The sequence below is a fragment of the Chlorocebus sabaeus genome, chromosome 21 (assembly GCF_047675955.1).
Source record: "Chlorocebus sabaeus isolate Y175 chromosome 21, mChlSab1.0.hap1, whole genome shotgun sequence".
NCBI classification, from domain to species: Eukaryota; Metazoa; Chordata; class Mammalia; order Primates; family Cercopithecidae; genus Chlorocebus; species Chlorocebus sabaeus.
In genome coordinates, this window is record NC_132924.1 from 68,887,298 (window position 1) to 68,907,383 (window position 20,086).

Below are 20,086 nucleotides of genomic sequence, written 5' to 3' on the forward strand. Positions count from 1 at the left end.
GCTGAAATTGCATTGAAACGATTGGTGCTTTTAGACCTACCCTTTGACCACTGCTTGTATGATCAGTGATGCTCAGCCAAGCAGAAATTTGGACTTGAAACAGGTCAGCAAAAAGAAACATAATATAATTAGTAGTGACACTGGAGATTTAGCTGTTATTGTGAATGGAATAATGCCTTTTATATCATTAGCTATGAACTTATAATAGATATGACAGTAACCCACAGAGGTTACCATGGAAAGAGCCAAATTATTTAGTGGAAAAGATTTGAAAACTTTGAATCTTGATATTGAACAGTCACTTAATTTCTCTGAACTTTAGTGTTTTTGTATATTTGGATGGATTATATAAAATGTTAAGATAAAAAAGTCTTTATTACTCAGTCATGGTTATTACTTACCTGAGTCAGTCATTATTTTGCCATTATTTGAATTGATATACAATTATATAGCAAATTTTAAAAGAAATCAGGTGATGGTTACCAGAGGCTAGGAAGAATAGTCGGGAGGTAGAAATGAAGAGGGAATGGTTAATGGGAATAAAAATACAATTAAATAGAAGGAATAAGATTTAGTGATTGATAGCACAATAGGAGGACTTTAGTTAACAATAATTTATTGTATATTTCAAAACAACTGATAGGGTAGAATTGGAATGTTCCTAACACAAAAAAATGATGAATGCCTAAGGTGATAGATATCCCAATTACCCTGATTTATCATTACACATTGTGTACTAGCGTCAAAACATCACATTTACCCCATAAAATGTACAACTATTATGTATCCACAATAAGTAAAAAGAAAAAAAAAGAAAAAGAAATATGGTTTCAAATTAGTATTCAATATAATAATAGTATATAATAAAGTACAAATATGTGTGTGTATATATATATGTATAAATAAAGCATCTCATATCAGATGCCCATCATTTAATGCCCTTTAATACAAATTTAAAGATAGGAAATTTTATCATACATTGGTTTATTTTCCAAAAAATTTTAATTCATCGGTTTTCAATCAAGTTTGGGCCTGGTTTACCTTTTGACAGTCTAAGTTTTTAAAATGTTGTTATATATTACTGTGAAGATAAATGTCCAAATGACTCAAATTATTACATAAAATTTAGAGAATGAAACTTCTATTTTTATTATAATTATTTTAATACAGGTATGAATATCACTATCAATTGGCATCATACATTATTTAAGTGACCCTGTAAAAAGGAGACAAGATTTGAATGTGTGCATTTTTAGGTATAGATGATGGCTCTGAGATGATGACATCTGCAATATTTTAATTTTGCCAAAGCCAAAATCTAGTTTTTCTACTGACTTGTTTTGAGTTTGAATAATAGCAGTAATTTATAGAAATTATTTGAACTCGAAATCTAATAGCATCTTTGACTTTGCTTGTAGATATTCCATATTCAACATGCTCCTAGATTTTTCTTAATCAATCCTTAAAAAGGACCTTGGTACTAAATTATTTCAAGTTTAACAAAATATAACCTTTTCTTTTCAAAGTAAGGAATAGTGTCTTTATACATGATCATAAATAAAGATGACTTAAAATATATTTATTTTCCAAGTAGTTTTTGTTTTATTTAGTAATAAAGAATTTTTGGAGTTACGATTATAATATTAGAAGTTACTTTAATTTCTCAGGAGTTACTACTTCACAATGTACCCAGTGTCTTTTTTGTTATGTTTTGCACTCCTTTCTTATGATCTGTTAATAGCAAATTAGGTTCCTTCCACTTTCCACTTCCCACTTCCTGCTGCTCATTCTTGCCATGTAGCTCTGTGGCTAGAACATAGCTCAGATAAATAGTTTACAATTGGAAAGGAATGAAACACATATAATATGTTATCTTTCAACATCATATACCTCTTGCTTCTGTGTACTCAAGGACATGTCAATACAATAGATCACTAGGATGATACATTTTAGAAAAGAACGACATTAAAGCAAAACCATGAGTGAGACAGATAAGGTACTCAAAAGGTAAAATTCATTTTTAAGTCCTTTTCTTCTACCACTTTGGGGCAAACCACCCTTAGCCTTGTTTCCAGCAGTGTTATAAAAAATAAAAACAAAAATAAGGAGGAAAGCATAAATTAAAATTAAAACAGGGAAACTTTTAGTTAATCCGATAATTAAGTGTTTCTTTATTCTTAACTTCAAAAATAGACATTGTAGTTTTGTGTGTATCTAGATGTTTAAATATTTGTAAACAAAAGAGCATAGGTAAGAGATTATAAATATAACACGTAACATTAAGTCATATGCATATTTATATGTTACTTAAAATATATGAGATAAAACATATGTTTTATTTGTACGTTTATTTGTACATTTGTACAAATGTATATATGGATGTAATAAGTAGTCCAAAGTAATGTTTTAATATCTGCATATTTCCATTAAGTTTATTTATTTGCTTGCATAATTTTTAGGGGCTATCTGACTATAATTGTTTGTATTACTCATCAACATTGGTAACACACGAGCTTGGGAAATTTTTACCAGTTTTTTTAAATTCAATAGTGCCTAGACAGCTCGAAAACACAAATTTGCCCCAATTTTTTTGCCTATCCTGCCCCTATCAGTCTACTCTTCAGGTTGGATCATTCTTCTAAATATAGATCTATATCTAGATCTAGCTACAAAGATAATTAACATATACTATATATATATGCAATGATCTCATATATAGATATGAATCATGTGCATTCTTTCTTCAACTTATTTAAACCTTGCATTGTTTTAATTTGAACAAATGTAACACAAATTATATAGGAATTCATATCATAACATAGTAATTATTTTTACTATTTTTATATTTTTATATGTGTTAATATTGTCCCCACATGTAAACTTTAAAAGTTCTTAATCACAGAGATTAAAGTATATTTTTAAATAATTATAAGTTGCAATTAGTAAGTGGAGTAAGATATTAATCAAACTTTCAACTACTCAAAATAACTTATAATAAATAGTTAATATGTTTTCTCCAAATGAAAATATAATTTGGAGTGATAAATGTTCAATAAATATGAATGCTAATTTTAAGCCTACAGTATAATTTTTAACATCAAACATTGTAGTTAAAAAAACAAATTAAATGCCTGATTCATTCTAGATGATGTAATCATAATTGTTTATCTGATGCAAAGATGTCTTGCTCTCTAGACAAAAATTTTTACCAGTGAGATAAATTATTTATAAATAATTCAAGTATTAATTATAGTGGATTATAAATAATGACCTAAAAACAATTCAACAGGTAATACAGAGTACCCTCTATGGTGATTAAGTTCATAGCAAAATAAGTCACTTAATATCTAGATAACTAAGAACCGCCCTGCCTGTATTTTGAAATCATTAAATACATATCCCTACAGTTCAACCCTTAATGTAGACATAAATATTTGAAACAGAGTTTTCTTTTTCTAAATAAAACAGAGACATAGTGTTAAATAGCAGTATGTGTGTGTATGTATACATATAAAACATATATACATACATATTACATAATTACATATATATAAAATAATAAAGCAATGAGTGAAAAGCTATGGAGATTTATGATACTATGACAATTAAACTAGAGTTCCAAATCACTTTGAAGTTCCCATTAACTTCCTTGTCCAACCATAATTGCTAAACTATATAGTATCTCTACCATGAGATAGGAGAGCAGGACCACAACCCTCTGAAAACTTTGCTATTTGAAGTAAAGCTAGAGAATGGCAAGTATTTAGAACATAAATGCAGTGTAGTTTTGGAGATCAGATGAGTTACAATGCTTTAGAAGGCTTGCAAACTCAAATGTCTACAGTGCTCAGTCAGTTGATATAAAAATATAGAAACATCTTAATAGATGTTTTTAAAAATGCAAAATAATAAGAAGTAATTGAAACTTTAAATTCGCCCTTGAAAAGCCCTTAGGTTTCATGAAAAGGCCTTCAAATTCAAGATTTCACAACTCTGTGTCAAGTAAATAAAGCCTGTCTCTGGGCTAGATTCACTCCGTACACTGTCAGTTAAAGAAATTGCATAACGGGATACAGGGACCCTACTTATTGTAATACATGTCTCGTATGGTCCTTGTAAAAAATATTTTAAATAGAGAAAAAATTTACAAATAGAATAAATTCCTAAATCCCATATGTTAAAGACCTAATATTTTAATGCATTTTCTTCAAAATGTTTCTCCACACATCTTAAATAGTTGTCACAGCATTCCATATTGCTTCTGCAATGAAACAGTAGAGTTATTAAACATCTGTTTTTAACACCTATCTCATAATCAATTATATAGATAGGCAATACTTTGCCATTTCCCTCAACTGGCGTTAAAATTTTTCAATATTTTAAATACTGAGTTCACCATGATGAACTTCTTGCTTTGATTTTTTTTTTCTTTTTTCTTTTCATAAAGATATATTTACAGTAAAATAATCAAGTTAAATTGTATGGACATTTTTAACGATCCTCCAAATTCCCAAATTATTCTCTAAATGTGCATTATCGCTAAGAATTGACAGAATTGTCTCTTTCCCAGAATAACTTTGTCAAAATAACAATTATTTTTGAAGTCTTCGCTAATTTGCTAAAAGAAAATCATATAGTTACATCATACCATTATGACAGCGCTTGAATGACAAGGCTTTGCTGAAACAAAGTTTGGTATAAATAAAATGTTAATACTTTTGGCCTCGTCACTTCCCAGATGGCATCTCTGAAAAAAATCTTGAAATGTAAAGAAACCATATGACTAGATTCCAATTCTTTTTACAGGACATATGCTCTTTTCTGTTGACATATTTACATTTAGGTTGATAAAATTTCCCAGTGATGTCTAATCATGGATTTGACAAACATGTTTATAAAAAGAAGTGGTAAAAAAGTAATAGCTTTACTTTCACAATTTAGTACTAAAAACATTGATGCTTTAAGAAATTATAATATCACAAATAAAAATAACTGTGTTTTGAGTGTAGAAGACTTAAAATGCACATATGAAGAGATCAAGTCAATTGTTCTATTACTTTACTTTTTGTAGACCATTGATTTGCTTTCTGACTCAGCTTACTTTACCAGGTCTCACTGGGGCAAAATGTTGTAGAGTAAATTGTTCATGTTCTGGACTTTCTCATTCTAGCCAAGATAGAATTTTCCCTTTCATTGTTATATATCTTGGGAGTTAACAGGCATTCATAGCTGAATAATTATACCATGGCAGGCATATGATATCTGCATAAACTCAAATTAAGCTCCTATTAAAAACATAATCTACTTGAAGTTTGAACACACATGCTTTCTGTTTTCCTTGGATTCTACCATTAATTTTAATGATGACAAAAAGCAGATGAATTATGACCCCAATGTTTTTTGGAGGAACCCAGATAAATTCAGGTCCCTTAAATTTAAGAGGGCAAATCCTATTTAATCCAACTCTAAGGGTTCTGTGCATGTACATATTGTATTAGAATGGGAATAGGTAACATGATACTAACTTTTCACAAACTTGGAAACAAAGTGACTTTATATATTTTTGCAAATAAAGTAGAAAATATGTTAATTCATTCTATTTACCTTTACTATGTTAACGCTATAACGTGAAGACCATATTAAATACAACACTATCTGTCACGGTCAATGCAGTTCAGATGAATTCAAGGTCTAATACATGCTTGAACTAAAGGAACTGCAAAGGCATATTAAGAGACAGTATATATGGTATAACAACTCTTTATTTCTGAAGTGTATCAGTAAAGTAGCATAGTTGAGTAAATCAAGTATGAAAAAAAAATCAGGTTTTTATGATCTCTCCACTAACTACTGTTCTGGGAATAGGTTATGTGGTTTTGCTACCAACCAGTTGTGTGAAATTAATCATTACTTTACTTTGTCTCTGTCTCTGCTACTTTATCTACAACAGTGGAACAACCACACCATGTATTTCAAGGGGCATTATACGGATAAAAAAGTAAATATCTACAAAGCACTTAAAAGATTGTTCTTGGCTGATGGCTGCCTAACAGTTATTAGCAATAATTATCCTAGAAAATGAATTATTCACATACTATCTATCATAACAAAGATATACCATAAGTGTACCATAGCTGTATCTGTGGTAATAAATTATAATTAACTAAATTTCTATAGGTTTTACATATGCTTCCTTACGTTAATACATATTTTTATTTCATTTAATCCTGGAATCGGTAGAGGATTTCCCTTTCCTAGATAAGAATATTGACACTTCAAAGATATTTTTAAAACTTGTTTTAGAATATACAATCAATAATTTTACAATGAGGCAGAGAATCTAGATTTCATAATCGATAAACCATAATATTTTTACTACATGCACCTTAAAGGTTAAGTAATGGGGGAATTCTTAGTCACAGAAAAGCCATATAATGCCTGGTGACCAATATCAAAGGTAAGATTTCTGCTACAATAGAGAAGTGCTTGAATGGACACAATAGAAGTTGAAGTCAATGACCAGGCACAGTGCCTCCTTCCTGTAATCCCAGCACTTTGAGAGGCCAAGATGGGCAGATCACTTGAGGTCAGGAGTTAGAGACCAGCCTGGACAACACGGGAAACACCATCTCTACTGAAACTACAAAAATTAGCTGGGCAGTGACACATGCCTGTAATCACAGCTACTTGGGAGGCTGAGGCAGGAGAATCACTTGAACCCAAGAGGCAAAGTTTGCAGTGAGGCAAGATCGCGCCACTGCACTCCAGCCTGGGTGACAGAGCCAGACTCTGTAGCAAAAAAAAAGAAAAAAGGCCCAGCACTGTGACTCATGCCTGTAATCCCAGCACTTTGGGAGGCTGAAGTGGGTGGATCACCTGAGGTCAGGAGTCGGAGACTAGCCTGGCCAACACGGTGAAACCCCGTCTCTAGTAAAAACACAAAAAAATTATCCTGGCATGGTGGCAGGTGCCTGTAATTCCAGCTACTCAGGAGGCTGAGGCAGAAGAATCACTTGAACCCGGGAGGTGGAGGTTGCAGTGAGCCAAGATCACGCCATTGCACTCCAGCCTGGGCAACAGCTACGTCTCAAAAAAAAAAAAAAAAAAAAAAAAAAAAAAGGTTGAAATCAATGAGGGCAGAGACAAAGCATTCCTACTTAGATTCAGCCTGTAGATCAACTTTCTGGAAATATTGTCTAGCTCGATAATAAATATGATCTTTCCTTCTATTTTAGATTCTAGTAGAGATTCTCTAGGAACAGAGGTTTTAATCAGTAAAGAAATTCTAGCCTAGATACAACTAAAGATCAATCATACAGATTATACATGAATATTAAATTGGATTATATTTATATAGATGGAATAATTTTACTGTTTAATAAGTAAAATGCATTTTTGTCAAAACAATTATTAAGCAATTATAGTTGCTTTGTAGTTGTGGTTGCTGAGATTTTTTTTCCTAAAGTGTGGAGTTTTTGAAAAACTAGTGGTTGTTATTTGAGTAAGCAAAATAACTATAATTAATGATTAAAACATTTTAGTTAGCAACTACATTTTAGATTTAAAACTAAATATTATAATTATTATACATCTAAAACTACTCAAAACTATAAATTAATATTAAAAAGTTATTATACTCAGACCCAAATTTCCTTATAGGTACACATCTTCCTTAAACTTTTATCTTTCACTGAAGTTCTTCTTTCAATTTATAATAGTAACTTATTTGCAGCAATTTATTGTTTGTTTTATTGAAGGGAAAGGTGAAATTCTAATGGACTATGGCTGTAAATCATAGCTAAATCTAAAGTAAGGTTAATACATTATAAACAAGGCAGGAAATTATACTTTCTTTTATTCGTGTGAGTTTATATTTTAAATTCCTCAGCACTTGGTGACAGAGATCAGGGTTACATTTCTTTGCATCTTCCCACAATGTATATTGTTAAATAACTACTTCTGACAGACTAATTTTATGAAGCTTATAATTAGTAATTGCTTTCATATTCTTTTGAAGATCCAAGGACTCTTAATAGCTTGCAATTTTGAAATAACTATGGAAAGTAAGGAAATTTCATACAGGTCAGGAAACCAAGTTTAAGCAATTTGATTAGCAGAAGAATGAGGGCTGAGGTTTGATAATTGAATTTATAAAAATAAGTGAATTCCATATAATAGTATGTAGACAGTGCAAAGGGAAAGATATTTTTAAAATCTGGATAATCTCTGTATTTATTTACAAGGATGGAGACAGGGAATGAAAGCAGACGTAAATGTAGACGTTCAGAGTGATATGACCTTAAAATTACACCGTGTTAGAAATGGAAAGACCTTTGCATAATTAATTTAGAAGTTCTTACCATGACTACATAAAGTCTATAACTTTCTAAGATTGCTGATAAAACATATGTATGGTTTGCTTCATTTTTTTAGCTTTTTTTAAATAGCTTTTTTTAAGCCATAGCTTTGTTGGAATATCAAAGAGGATTCTGATGCTACAGATGTTGAGAAACATGAGTTAAAGAAGCTAAGTGACCTGACCAAGTTGCGGCATACAACACTTAAAATTCCTATAAACGGCCGTAATGCATAAAAAGACCTAATTCTTCCCTTCCCAAGCTATGGCAAATCGTTCTTTGCCTGCTACCAGGCTTGTGTGTCTCTAAATCGTCCCTGTCAGATTCATCATCATATTGCACCTCTTTGATGCTATTGTTCTGCAACTAAAATTATCACTGTGTCACTGGCACCTTCTGAATACAGACTAAATTGCTTATTTTGGCATAGAAAACTCTCCAAAGTTTGGTCCCACATTTATTTTTCAGCCTCATCTTTTTAATGTATGTATATATTCTTCATTGTCCAAACTCAACTTTATGTTATTCTTCAAGTATGAATTATATTTATTTTCTTTGGAAATTTTGCTGGTGCTATTTCCTCTAGATAGAATAATCTGTCTCCCTACTTTCCTCTGCCCTCTCTCTCTGGATTCTATGGGCCTCCTACACTCATATCCAGTCCACACAGACACACACACCCACACCCACACACACACATCTTTCTACAAAATATATTTTCAAGAATTCAATCAAATAAAGGTATTATGTATATACTAAAACAGAACATTCACTCCACTCATATTGAACTCTTATGGTTTCCAGTTTCTACTATTTTAGTGTGTTATGAATACTCAAAAATAAAATAGTTTTAGTGTATTATAAATATACTAAAATAAAATTGTTTCTACTATTTTAGTGTGTTATTTTGTGTAAATAATATTATGTTTGTGAATCCTGCATTTTTTATAGTGGTTAAAACCATGTTTTTGGAAAAAGATGTTATCAAGTTCTTATTCCCTCCATTATTAGCTTTGTGATTTGTTATTATATGCAAAATGTCCCAGTTTTCTCATCGGCAAAGCAGGTATTATAACAGTACGGTTGTCATGAAGATTAAGTGAAATAATATATACATGAAGTTTTAAGGCAATGTTAACACTTAAATGAAAATAGTTAACAAATAATTTGTAAACTCTATAATAGTGTATGTAATGTATTATTGTTATATAATTTTTGTTCTACTCTGTGGTGTACTCCCTGAGATTCGCAACTACATCTTCCACCTCCATATTCCAAATACCTATATAAATCTTACATAGAAACAGCTCGATATGTATCTACTGAGGCATCAATATTTATATTAGTGCTTCAAAGACTTACATAAATTAATAAAGCCTCAAAAACAAATACAATGGTGAAAATATCAGAAATCAATTATGTATTTCCATAAACAGAAAATTACATTTCACAAACCCAAGCAGTTTCTCCAGTTTGCTCCTCCACTTGCCTACATCCCAGAGCTGCCTGCAGTAATTTCTACTGAGCAAAAGAAGTCAGGAAAAAAACTACTGGAATGATGGGATACACAGGAGAGACATTACATTAATCAGAAATAAGTTTATGTTCCACAAATAAATAATTTGATAATTTTACCCATCAGTGAGGATGACCCTTTTGAGAGGGGTAACATTTATTGATTAGCTTAATATAAAAATCAGGTGAAGAATTACAAGGCCCAGTGAAAATTAAAGAGGAGCAAGATTAGTATAAAGATAAAGGGACTTTAAACTATAGGTTTTATTTTTTAATCTTTTGTAACAAGAGTAGACTAATATTTGAAGTCTGTAAGCATCAATAATATATTAATAATAACACACGTATCACCAAGATGGTAAAGCGTATAGTATTTCCCAAAACTCACTTGAAAACTTGGTAATATTTGAATTTTGTAGGCTAACATCTCCCACACAATTGTGTTCACATCTGTGTCAGATCCTTAAATTATTAACTCCTGAAGGCGAAATTATTAGCTCCTGGGATGTGTCTTTGCTACTCTTTGTATGTAGTTTTTCCACAGTCTCTTCTATCCAGTTACTAATGTTTTCACTCATTCATTGATTCTTTTATGAGCTTTAACTCAGTGCAAAGCTCTATATTTACATTTGAAAGAAATGCAGTTAGATTTGTCCCTCACCTTTAAAAAAAATCTAATAAAATAAAGGAATACAGGCATCACCGAATATCAAGTTTGAAGTTTAAAGAAAATAACAGAAGAAAGATGTGGATAGATTGCTATGCAAGTTCCAGAGACAATACATTTTTCTCTCCTGGGGAAAATAACTGGACATTTAATGTACTGTGCATCATGGCCTAATCTTTACGTAATAAGTAAAATTTGTACCTGCTTAGATTAGGGAAAAGTGACTCCAAGTACATGAAGAATGACATACAGGAAAAACAGAGTGAGTATTTGTTCATCTGTACTACCATTAAATACGACTTAGCATAACTCCTGGCCTAAAAAAACAATTAACCCAAAAACTAAACTGATGTTTTCAGTGTGATCCCTCCTTGTAGATCTCATGGACTTTTTCTACTACGATTGTGATCTGATGTCAAAATTTCTCTTCCTGGAGGTCCTCTGACTGTGGACTCTCTATTGTGTGCCGTTAAGGGCATAGGATTCAGGATTTGGACACGTGTTGTTCAATGGAAATGTTCTGTATTTGCCTTTATCCATTATAGAAGCCACTAGCTGCACGTGACTATTGACATCTTGAAATGTGACTCATGAAGCTGGAGAATGGAATTTTTCCTTTTGATTAAAGTTAAATAACCACAAGCAACGTGTGACTGTAGTATTGCACAGTGTATATCTAAAGTTGCCTTTTAAGGAAAAGTAAATTATGGATAAATTTGATCTGCAGAAGGATCTCTTTTGCTCAAAGTGCAATATGTCACAATATTTCCTTTGAGATCTTATTACACTCTTTATTTGCTGAAGCCAGTAGTTTCACCCTATATAGCTATCGCCTGTATACTATTGTTAATTCAAGTATGTGCAAAGGAAGACTAACCAATTATATCAGCAGGAATCTCTGAAGACTTCCAGGAAGTGACTTTTGAATTTAATCTCAAAGGAAAAGAAGGTCACCCTCAGGTTGGGGCCTGAGGATGAGTAAGAGCAGAATGAAGGGGTCTCAGGCAGAGATGAGAAAAGGATGGCATGACCAGGGGAATATTCAATAATTTAGTATAACTGGCATAGAAAGTGTATTTTGTGAGAAACAGAAAGGCAGGAAATACAATTTGAAAAAAAAAAAGATAATATACATTCTTTCAATACTGTCCAACTATTAGTTTTCACATAATTTTATGCAATTTCCCACCTAAAATATTTATCCTATCACATATATAAAGGTTTCCTTTCTTTTCCTTTCCTTTCTTTTTCTTTTACAAACATCATTTATGTTTTAATCATTAAATAAAACAACTAAAATTACAACTTTGTTACCTAAATTTATGACTTGGACAAGATTGAGATTTAGGAAATTTATTGCCATGAAGTCACCAATGGTTTCTAATTTATAAGACTTTGGATTAGACATTAGCACAGTTATTATTTCCTCTAATGCCTTACCTCACCACAGTCTAATAACATTCAGGAAATCCAAAAGACAAAGGGGAGAGAGTGGTCTTGAAAGCTAAAAACAGTCGTTGAAAACTGATGCAATCATGTAATAAAATATAGCACAAAAACTTATATGATATGCTCATAGCATCTGCTAAAGCAATTAGAATCCGTGTAGCTAAAGTTTTATTCATGTATTTCTACAGTGAAAACTCTTTCAGCCCAAGTAAGACATATAAGCTATACAGTTTAGTTGTATACATTGGTCTTAGGATTTTCAGTCTTATTACTTGCATATGTGATCTATTTTACACTCTTCCAAAACAGAAATCCACTGGGTAGCAATCAGATTTTGAAAGTCCTTCCAAGTAAAGTCAGATAGTGGTCTCTGTGATATTTTTCATATGATAACAAAGGGTGTTAATATGCAATTATATTAGCATTGTTCTTTCATGATAATTCAATACCTTCACACATCTAAATTAAGGTCCTGCTCATTAGATAACAGAAACAGCAATATAGTGTCTCTTTATATCAATGACATTAAATTTGTCAGATATATTAAAGAGGACACTGTTTTAATTGATGATTTTCACACGCATTCTATGTAATAATGTTGTAAATTTTAGAGATTCTCAAGAAAATATTTTAATGAATTGGCAGTTATAGTCCTTTTGAAAGAATGTCACATATTAGAAAAATAATGTACTTTTTCTAATTTAAATTATTTTTTCATGAAATATTTTCAATTAGCTTCTCATCTACCTATAAGAAGAATTTTCAATGCATTGTGAAAGGTCGAAATATTTACATATATTTCAAACACGCCTTATAATTAAGACTGATAAAAATACAGACTGGCATCTCCACTATGACATAAGATATTTCAATCATAGTAGAACAGAATAAGTTTACTGTAACGACTATAACCAATGGTTAAGGGAAATTAATAAATCTCTTTCAAGGGCATACTAAATATTTTTTAGACATTATTACAAGAACTCTTCACTTCAACTATGGGATTTTCGTATCTGCTTATTACAGGAGTCTGAGTTTCAGAAGGGTGTAGGAACTTGCCTGAGGCATAGAGCTAATAAAAGGCATAGCCAGAGATAACACCCAGTTCTGCCCGATTTCAACATCCTTAAAGTCCCTTATTACATGTAATGGGCATGAATTTTACACTACAAACATGTGTAAGAAATGTCATTTTATCTCCCTATCCAAAAATCAAATTATATTTATTTCAGATCCTCATCTCACTAGACTGGAAAGGAAATTCAATTTATTTTGATTCTCTATGGAATCACGTAAGAATACAGAAGATTTACAGGGTAGATTCCCAGAAATTTGGGTAGGAGTTATATTAAAAGGAAACATATTATGTATCAGTAAAAGAGGTGACTAACTTAGTATTTATTTATGGGGTTGAACAAAAAGGGGGAAAGGAAAGGGATGCCAGCTTTGAACACATTACCTGACACCATGACGAAGGATGGTTTTTCATCTTCTTTTGAACCATAACTGACATGCTTAACCTCTCTTCCTATGAGGTCTAATCCTTTACCTTGTAAATCAAATACTGCATGAAATTGGAAGTACTTCTCATCTACCTTGGCATTGTCTGATTAACTTGGACATATGATCCCAGACATAAAGTATCTTATGCTTTGAGGAGATAGCACCTCTGTCTGTATCAGTAGTGTAAAATATCTTCTCGAGTACAAGAAAAGATAATATTTATAGCAATAATTTCTACCACACTACCACTTCGTTGTGCTGCTTCTTTTAATCTGTAATCTATAGTCACATATACAAATTTTAATATTTTGTATGAACTGTGACAATAGGGTATATGTCTTTTATTATGTTTCCTTTTTACTATTTCCTAATTTTTAATCAAAACACACATATATCTGGGTATTTCTTTAATGATTCTTCTAAGTTTTTGAATAGAATATGTTGTTTCATATAATTTTAATATTTAAATGCCTACGACAAATTTGTATTTGTGAAAAAGTTTGGAATTTAGTGATTTATATAACTGTCTTAATGTAATATTTCTTTCTTATTATGTTAGGAAAGTTGAAAATAACGGCAACAACCTGTGTTAATTTGCGTATTATTTTGTTATACTGGTAATATTAACATTATTAATAGAATAGAAATGAAAAGGATTTTTAAAATTTTGCTGCTTTTAAAATGGTTCAAATAAATTATATAACCCTCCCAATTAACTTGTGATGTTAAATATCCTTATCTGCGCTGACATTTTAGGACTAGAGGCTTGGAGATATGAAACAGTGACCAGAAAACCAGAGCTAAGTCTGGTGCCTGGCTCATTGCGTTTTCCACTGTAACTTAGCACAATTCTGTGAAAGCCCATAAATTATTTCACAGTATAGATTTTAGAACTAAGCTAAAGAAATATCATTAGTACGGGACAGCTAATTGCCAAATACAGAATAAATGCAAAGAAAGAAGAATATAATTAGTAATTCTCATTCACGGTAATAAAAACAGAACACTTGGAATTTCTTCTTTTTTAACTTTCATCCTTAATTCAAATGAGTTTTAAGAGTAATAATTTGAAACCCTGCCATTAGTTCCATCAGAAATATTAAATGTTAAATAAAACGATCCTTATTGATCATAAAATGGACATCATTTACTATCCCAAGATGGTAGAAAATACTTTTATGTGAACAGTAGAGAAATTGCCAAAAAATAAAAAGCTATTTTATTTCAGTCTGTGGATAACTTAATGTGCTACTGGAAAAAGCATACATATTCTTATCTAATTAATTCCCAGGGCACTTGGTTCTTAAAAGAATGCTCAGAAATGTCCCCAGATATACTCCACTGTCACAAATAGATTGCAGTAGGTAGACACATTCTGACAACAGGGTCTCAAGCATGAATTAGTTATCTCCTTATCAAGATTTTTGATGTCACGCTTTCCTGCACATATTCTACCTTGAGACATGTGTATATTTTTTATATGTAGTCAAAAGTTTATTCCTGTTTCTGAGTACTTAGGGACCCAACAGAGCAGGCTTTTCCGTGGTAATAATGCGCTTGTTATTCCAATGACAGCACCTCCAGGCACACTGCTCTCCTAACCTGGGATATTTCCCTCTTAGAGAAGTGAATGAGGCATTTCAGGCACTTCACCTGCTGCTGATGTAACTTAAAAATACACAAGAAGCGTGTAGCCACCAAAGATGTACAAAGGACATAGTGGGGAAAATAAATTTGATGGCTATTTAGCATGTGTTCCGGAAAGTACATACAGACAAGATTGTGTAATTTATTCTAGACAACTAGCGTAGTGAATTGCTATTTTTCTCTTCTACAAAGGAAGGAAATGAGTCATTTTATTTAAGTTTAACATTCTTTCCTCAAAAGCCATTATGATAGATCTTAACACACCTGTGTGACAAAATAATCACTCTCCTCTTATCATGACACATCCTGTTCTTTATCGTTCATTTACACATTATTACTTGTAACGTGCTAATTGCTACTAAATATCATTAAGCTAAGTAGATGTTTGGCTAGTATTACCTACTTTCAATACACTTGATTTTTTTTTTTTTTTTTGCCATCTTAGAAGTTTGAACAAATAAAAATAACTCTTGTGTTGGACATGAATACTTGACATCTCTTTGATTAACTGATATGTTGAAAACATTCCTTTTTATATATAAAGGAAACCCTCCTCTCTTTTTTTTTAAATCTACAGGACAATATTTTTAAGCTGGAGAACTCACATTTTGAAAACGGCCGTGGGAAGAGTCCATATGACCCTAAGCTGCTGACAGCATCTCTTTTAATAGGTGCGTAGTCAACAATCAAACAGTGAGTTTTCTACAGATAACAGTTTCCATGTTCTTTTTTACCTACCAAGATTTTCCATTATTGAAATGATAATTGTTTTACAAGGAAATTAGTTGTGATATATTCAAATGTTTGAAAATGAAGAAGAAACACTAAATGGTATTTTCATTATTGCACCAACTAGTCTGATTCTTTTAATTGAAATGGAATAGGATCTTCAAATGGCTCAATTACTGTTCATCCCCACTTGGTACAGTTGGCAAAGACCCATTGTGTTACCTTATGCTGGCTCATCCTAATATCATATTACATATACTGGCTAAGGGAAGATACATTCTGTATTCACCTTTATTGAAATTAGCTCTTCTTTTTTGAAAAATCTAACAAAATATTTGATGTGACTTCCTCTATCCTTTTCTGTAACCACTTTGTTTTCTAGTTTTCTCCTCTTTTCATTTAGCATTGCTTATAAGTGGGGAATGCTTATAGTTCAAAATAATAGACATAGATACAAGTAAGATAAAACTTTAGTCTGTACTGAAAAACAAAGAATTTTTTCCAAACTCTTTTAACTACCTCTGTACTGGAATTAACTAAATACACAAACAAAAAGTGGCAAATCATGAAGTAATTTTTAAAATTCTTGTTTTTCTTGTATCAGTTTTCTCTTTCTTTTTTATTTTGTAAATTTTGAGCATACCAACAACCTAAAACATAAAAAAATTCTGGGTCATGATTCTGTTCTTGAATGTATTTTTCTACATAATTGTGTAGAAATTACGTACCTTTTTGTTTCCCTTTTCTGTAAAATATGCAAAAGAATTATTTAATAGCAAAACAAAATAATAATGAAACTTTTCAAATCTAAAATTTCTAATTAAATTTTAAATAATAAATCTTGATTAAAAAATTAAATTTAAGTAATCTGATGTGTCATAAGTTTTTAAAGTTTTCCATGTTTCTCTTCTTTTTTTTTTTCTACTCAGAAAAATAAACTCTAGTCATATTGACTGCCATATTAACCATGAAGATATATATATTTTTTCTGTATTCTCTAGTGTTTTCTTTTATCACCATGTTTCACTGATCCTTATTCTATTAAGAAGAAATCCATTGTGGCATGAATTATCTCCTCTGTTGTTTTTCAAATGGGGACACTTTTAGTCCATTTCATGCATTTATGGAGCATTTTAACAAAAGTTTAAGACTTGAAGGAATGCAGCATACCTAGCACACTTACAATTTTCCTATTCACGGATGGCCTAGTGATTATTTGTGGATGACTTCCTCAAAAATACATGCTGAAATTTGAACGTTGTTTTAAACAAAGGGTAGGAGTCATATTTTGTATGAACTTATAGCCTATACTTATTTAAATTGCACACTGAAAAAAGAATAGATATTCCTTAAAAAGCAGTGTGCTGAAGTGTGCTCAAAGCAGCTTTAATTTGTGCTGTGTTTCTCAGTAGGGACTTGCTTGATTATTTATTTTAATATTCCGCTGAGAAAGAATGATGACAAGTAGGTATTACATAGTTCATATGGTATGCAACCACCCAAAGTCCACAAAGAAAATGAAACTCCACAGTTCTAGTTTTATATTTGAATATCTTTGAAAAAGCCATATAGGTTTATGAAAAGGCAAAGAGAATGAGTGAAGTTCAGAAGGTCAAGAAGAGGATATGGCCAGAAAGAACAATAGGTGTTTCAGAAAAAGAACTTTCAGATGGAAGTGCAGACCTAACCTATCTAATATGGTAAAATAGTTTAGTAACTTTCAGAGGCATGTAGTGCTTATTGACAAGACCAAATAAATTAACTTCTGAATTCATTGAATAGCAAGATACAGAAAAAGAAACAGGCCGTATTATACCTGGTAAAATCCTTCATACCTGAAACACCATTTTAATTCAACAGCTGTAACTCTCTGTGTTGAAGTTATTTGCTTTCTTTATAACTGTGCTATAAATTCTTCTTCTTATGGTACATTTAATTCTCCTTGTTGGGTTTTCCTTGGCATTTTCTCTCATACTTCTCTAAAAAGAATGCTCACTAGTTTAATGGAGATTTTTAACATAAACATTTTCTACGGCACTTCCCAAACTCTTTTACATACAAGGGTAACAGCTGTCTCAGAAATAAACAGGTTGTACTTTGTATATCAGAAAATGGCCGTTGGGAAAACCTATCTTCCCAAAAGTTTTCGGATACCTTCCTCATTTTATAAATAAGATAGACATTTCAAGGTGGTTCCAGGCTGCTTCCTTCCCCAATACTGGGAAATAAAATTTCAGCTTGGGCTCAAACCATCTGTAAACTGGTTAGATGGATCTTGGCAGCAAATATTTTTTATACCATCAATCCCATTAGGAAAGAAGTAGTTTCAAACAGTAGTAAACTTTAAAATGAGACGACAGCTTCAAATTTTAGTTTCCAAAACTAGCAAGGTTTAGTATGACTTCTCTCCAAAAAGGCATGGGTTTTTAAGCTGAGGACTGTTGAGAATTTGGATTATCTCCTGATACCAAATTAAGTCCCCAAATCCAAGAACATGTCCTAAGTTTTTCAAACCAACATGGTAAAGTTAATTTTGCAATCTCCTTTAAAAGTGATAATTTTGTCAAGATGAAGTTGCTGCAGTCTTTATTTTTCTTGTTCTGTTGCCCAGGCTGGAGTGCAGTGGCATGACCTCAGCTAACTGCAACCTCTGCCTCCCAGATTCAAGCAATTCTCCTGCCTCAGCCTCCTGAGTAGCTGAGACTACAGGCATGTGCTACCAGGCCTGGCTAATTTTTATATTTTTAGGAAAGACACGGTTTCACCATGTTGATCAGGCTGGTCTCGAACTCCTGACCTCAGGTGATCCACTCACCTTGGCCTCCCAAAGTGTTGAGATTGCAGGTGTGAGTCACAGTGCATGACCTTATATTTTTTACCCTTTCTTATTTCATCCACCTGCAAATGTTTTTTTATGAATTTGTTATAAAAAAAATCTTTTTTTACAGATAGCAATTACACACCTGCTAATAATAAATGCCAGGTGTGAACATAGCACAAGGATAAATCTCAGTATTTTCCAACACTAATTAAGTACTGTCTCACATTTTCATGATGTGAAAGAATAGTCAACTTGAGAGCAATTTTATTTTTTCATTAAAATCTTTTCCAGGCAATGCAGCACTAGTAATTTAGAAATATTCCACCCCTAAGAGGTATTACTGAGTCCTATTTCAAAGTCCTGAGGCTTTTAGCTAAGGTTATATCCTGAAGTCAAAATGCTGTCTTGTCTCAGGAAAGAGCATAATTTGACATTACAAAATGCTCTCACTTGATATTAGAGCAAATAAGGAACTCTCTAAGTGAATTGCATACAATTGAGAAAATTATTTGAAGCTCTCTGAGCTCAGTTTCCTTGTACATGAAATGGCATGGCAGTTTTGCTTTCACTAGTTCATTGTGAGAAATAATACAACATAATAGCATACTACCATTTTCGGTGCTTGTGTAATTCTGGAATATAAGCAAAGATAAAATAAGCAAACTTGTAGCAGTGGTTGCCTGTAGAAAGGCTGAGAGGGAGATTTGGTACCTTATAAATTTTACATTTTCAATTTTATACCATGTAGACATATAAACTGTTGAAAAATTTTAATTTTAAAAGAACAACATGAGTAATGAAGCCAACATATTATATTTACTGATATAGAGAAGGTGCTCAATAAATGTAATAGTGAAAAATTTTTCTTACATCCATGGATTTCATCCATGCTGTGTGTGTGTGTGTGTATGCATGTGTGTGTGTGAGATAGAGGGGGTATTTTCTTTCTTTCTTTCTTTCTTTTTTTCCCTTCTGTTTCTAATTTCTTTGCTGCTCTGTGAGTGGAATTTACTTAAGGTGTTAACAACATAATGGCTTGGTGTTTAAGTTTGTTTGATATTTTGCTCACATCCATGTCACACTTTTCACCTGTGTTAGTAATGCTGCAATTTCATCAGGAAATGTGGTTTTGTTTCCACCTTCTGTTTCTCCTCACCACACCCTGCTTAGGAATTGTAATCCAATACATTCACTGATCTAAGCCACATTTTTACTTCATTTTGAGTTTTGAACAGAAAGTCTAGAGTATATATGAACTTTTGTTTTTAATACATACTTCTCAGGCAACTAAGCCATAATAGAAATGCAGTTCACAAAACTGTTTTTGTTCATCTCAGTACAGTATGCTCTCCTGTGAGAGAGTTAAGAAAGCTTCCAGTTAAGAAAGAATGGTCATAT

At 31.8% G+C, this 20,086-nt stretch overlaps 1 protein-coding gene across 5 annotated transcripts in view; it reads left to right on the top strand.

Annotated features, from left to right (window-relative positions):
* The window catches only part of SEMA3A (semaphorin 3A), a 522,459-nt gene that overhangs the window by 415,185 nt on the left and 87,188 nt on the right, over window positions 1–20,086 (top strand). For all 5 annotated transcript variants that reach the window (XM_038004552.2, XM_038004551.2, XM_038004549.2 and 2 more), the window contains one exon: window positions 15,716–15,809. In XM_038004552.2, coding sequence (XP_037860480.1) covers window positions 15,716–15,809 — 94 coding nt within the window. The remainder of the gene's footprint in view (window positions 1–15,715; window positions 15,810–20,086) is intronic.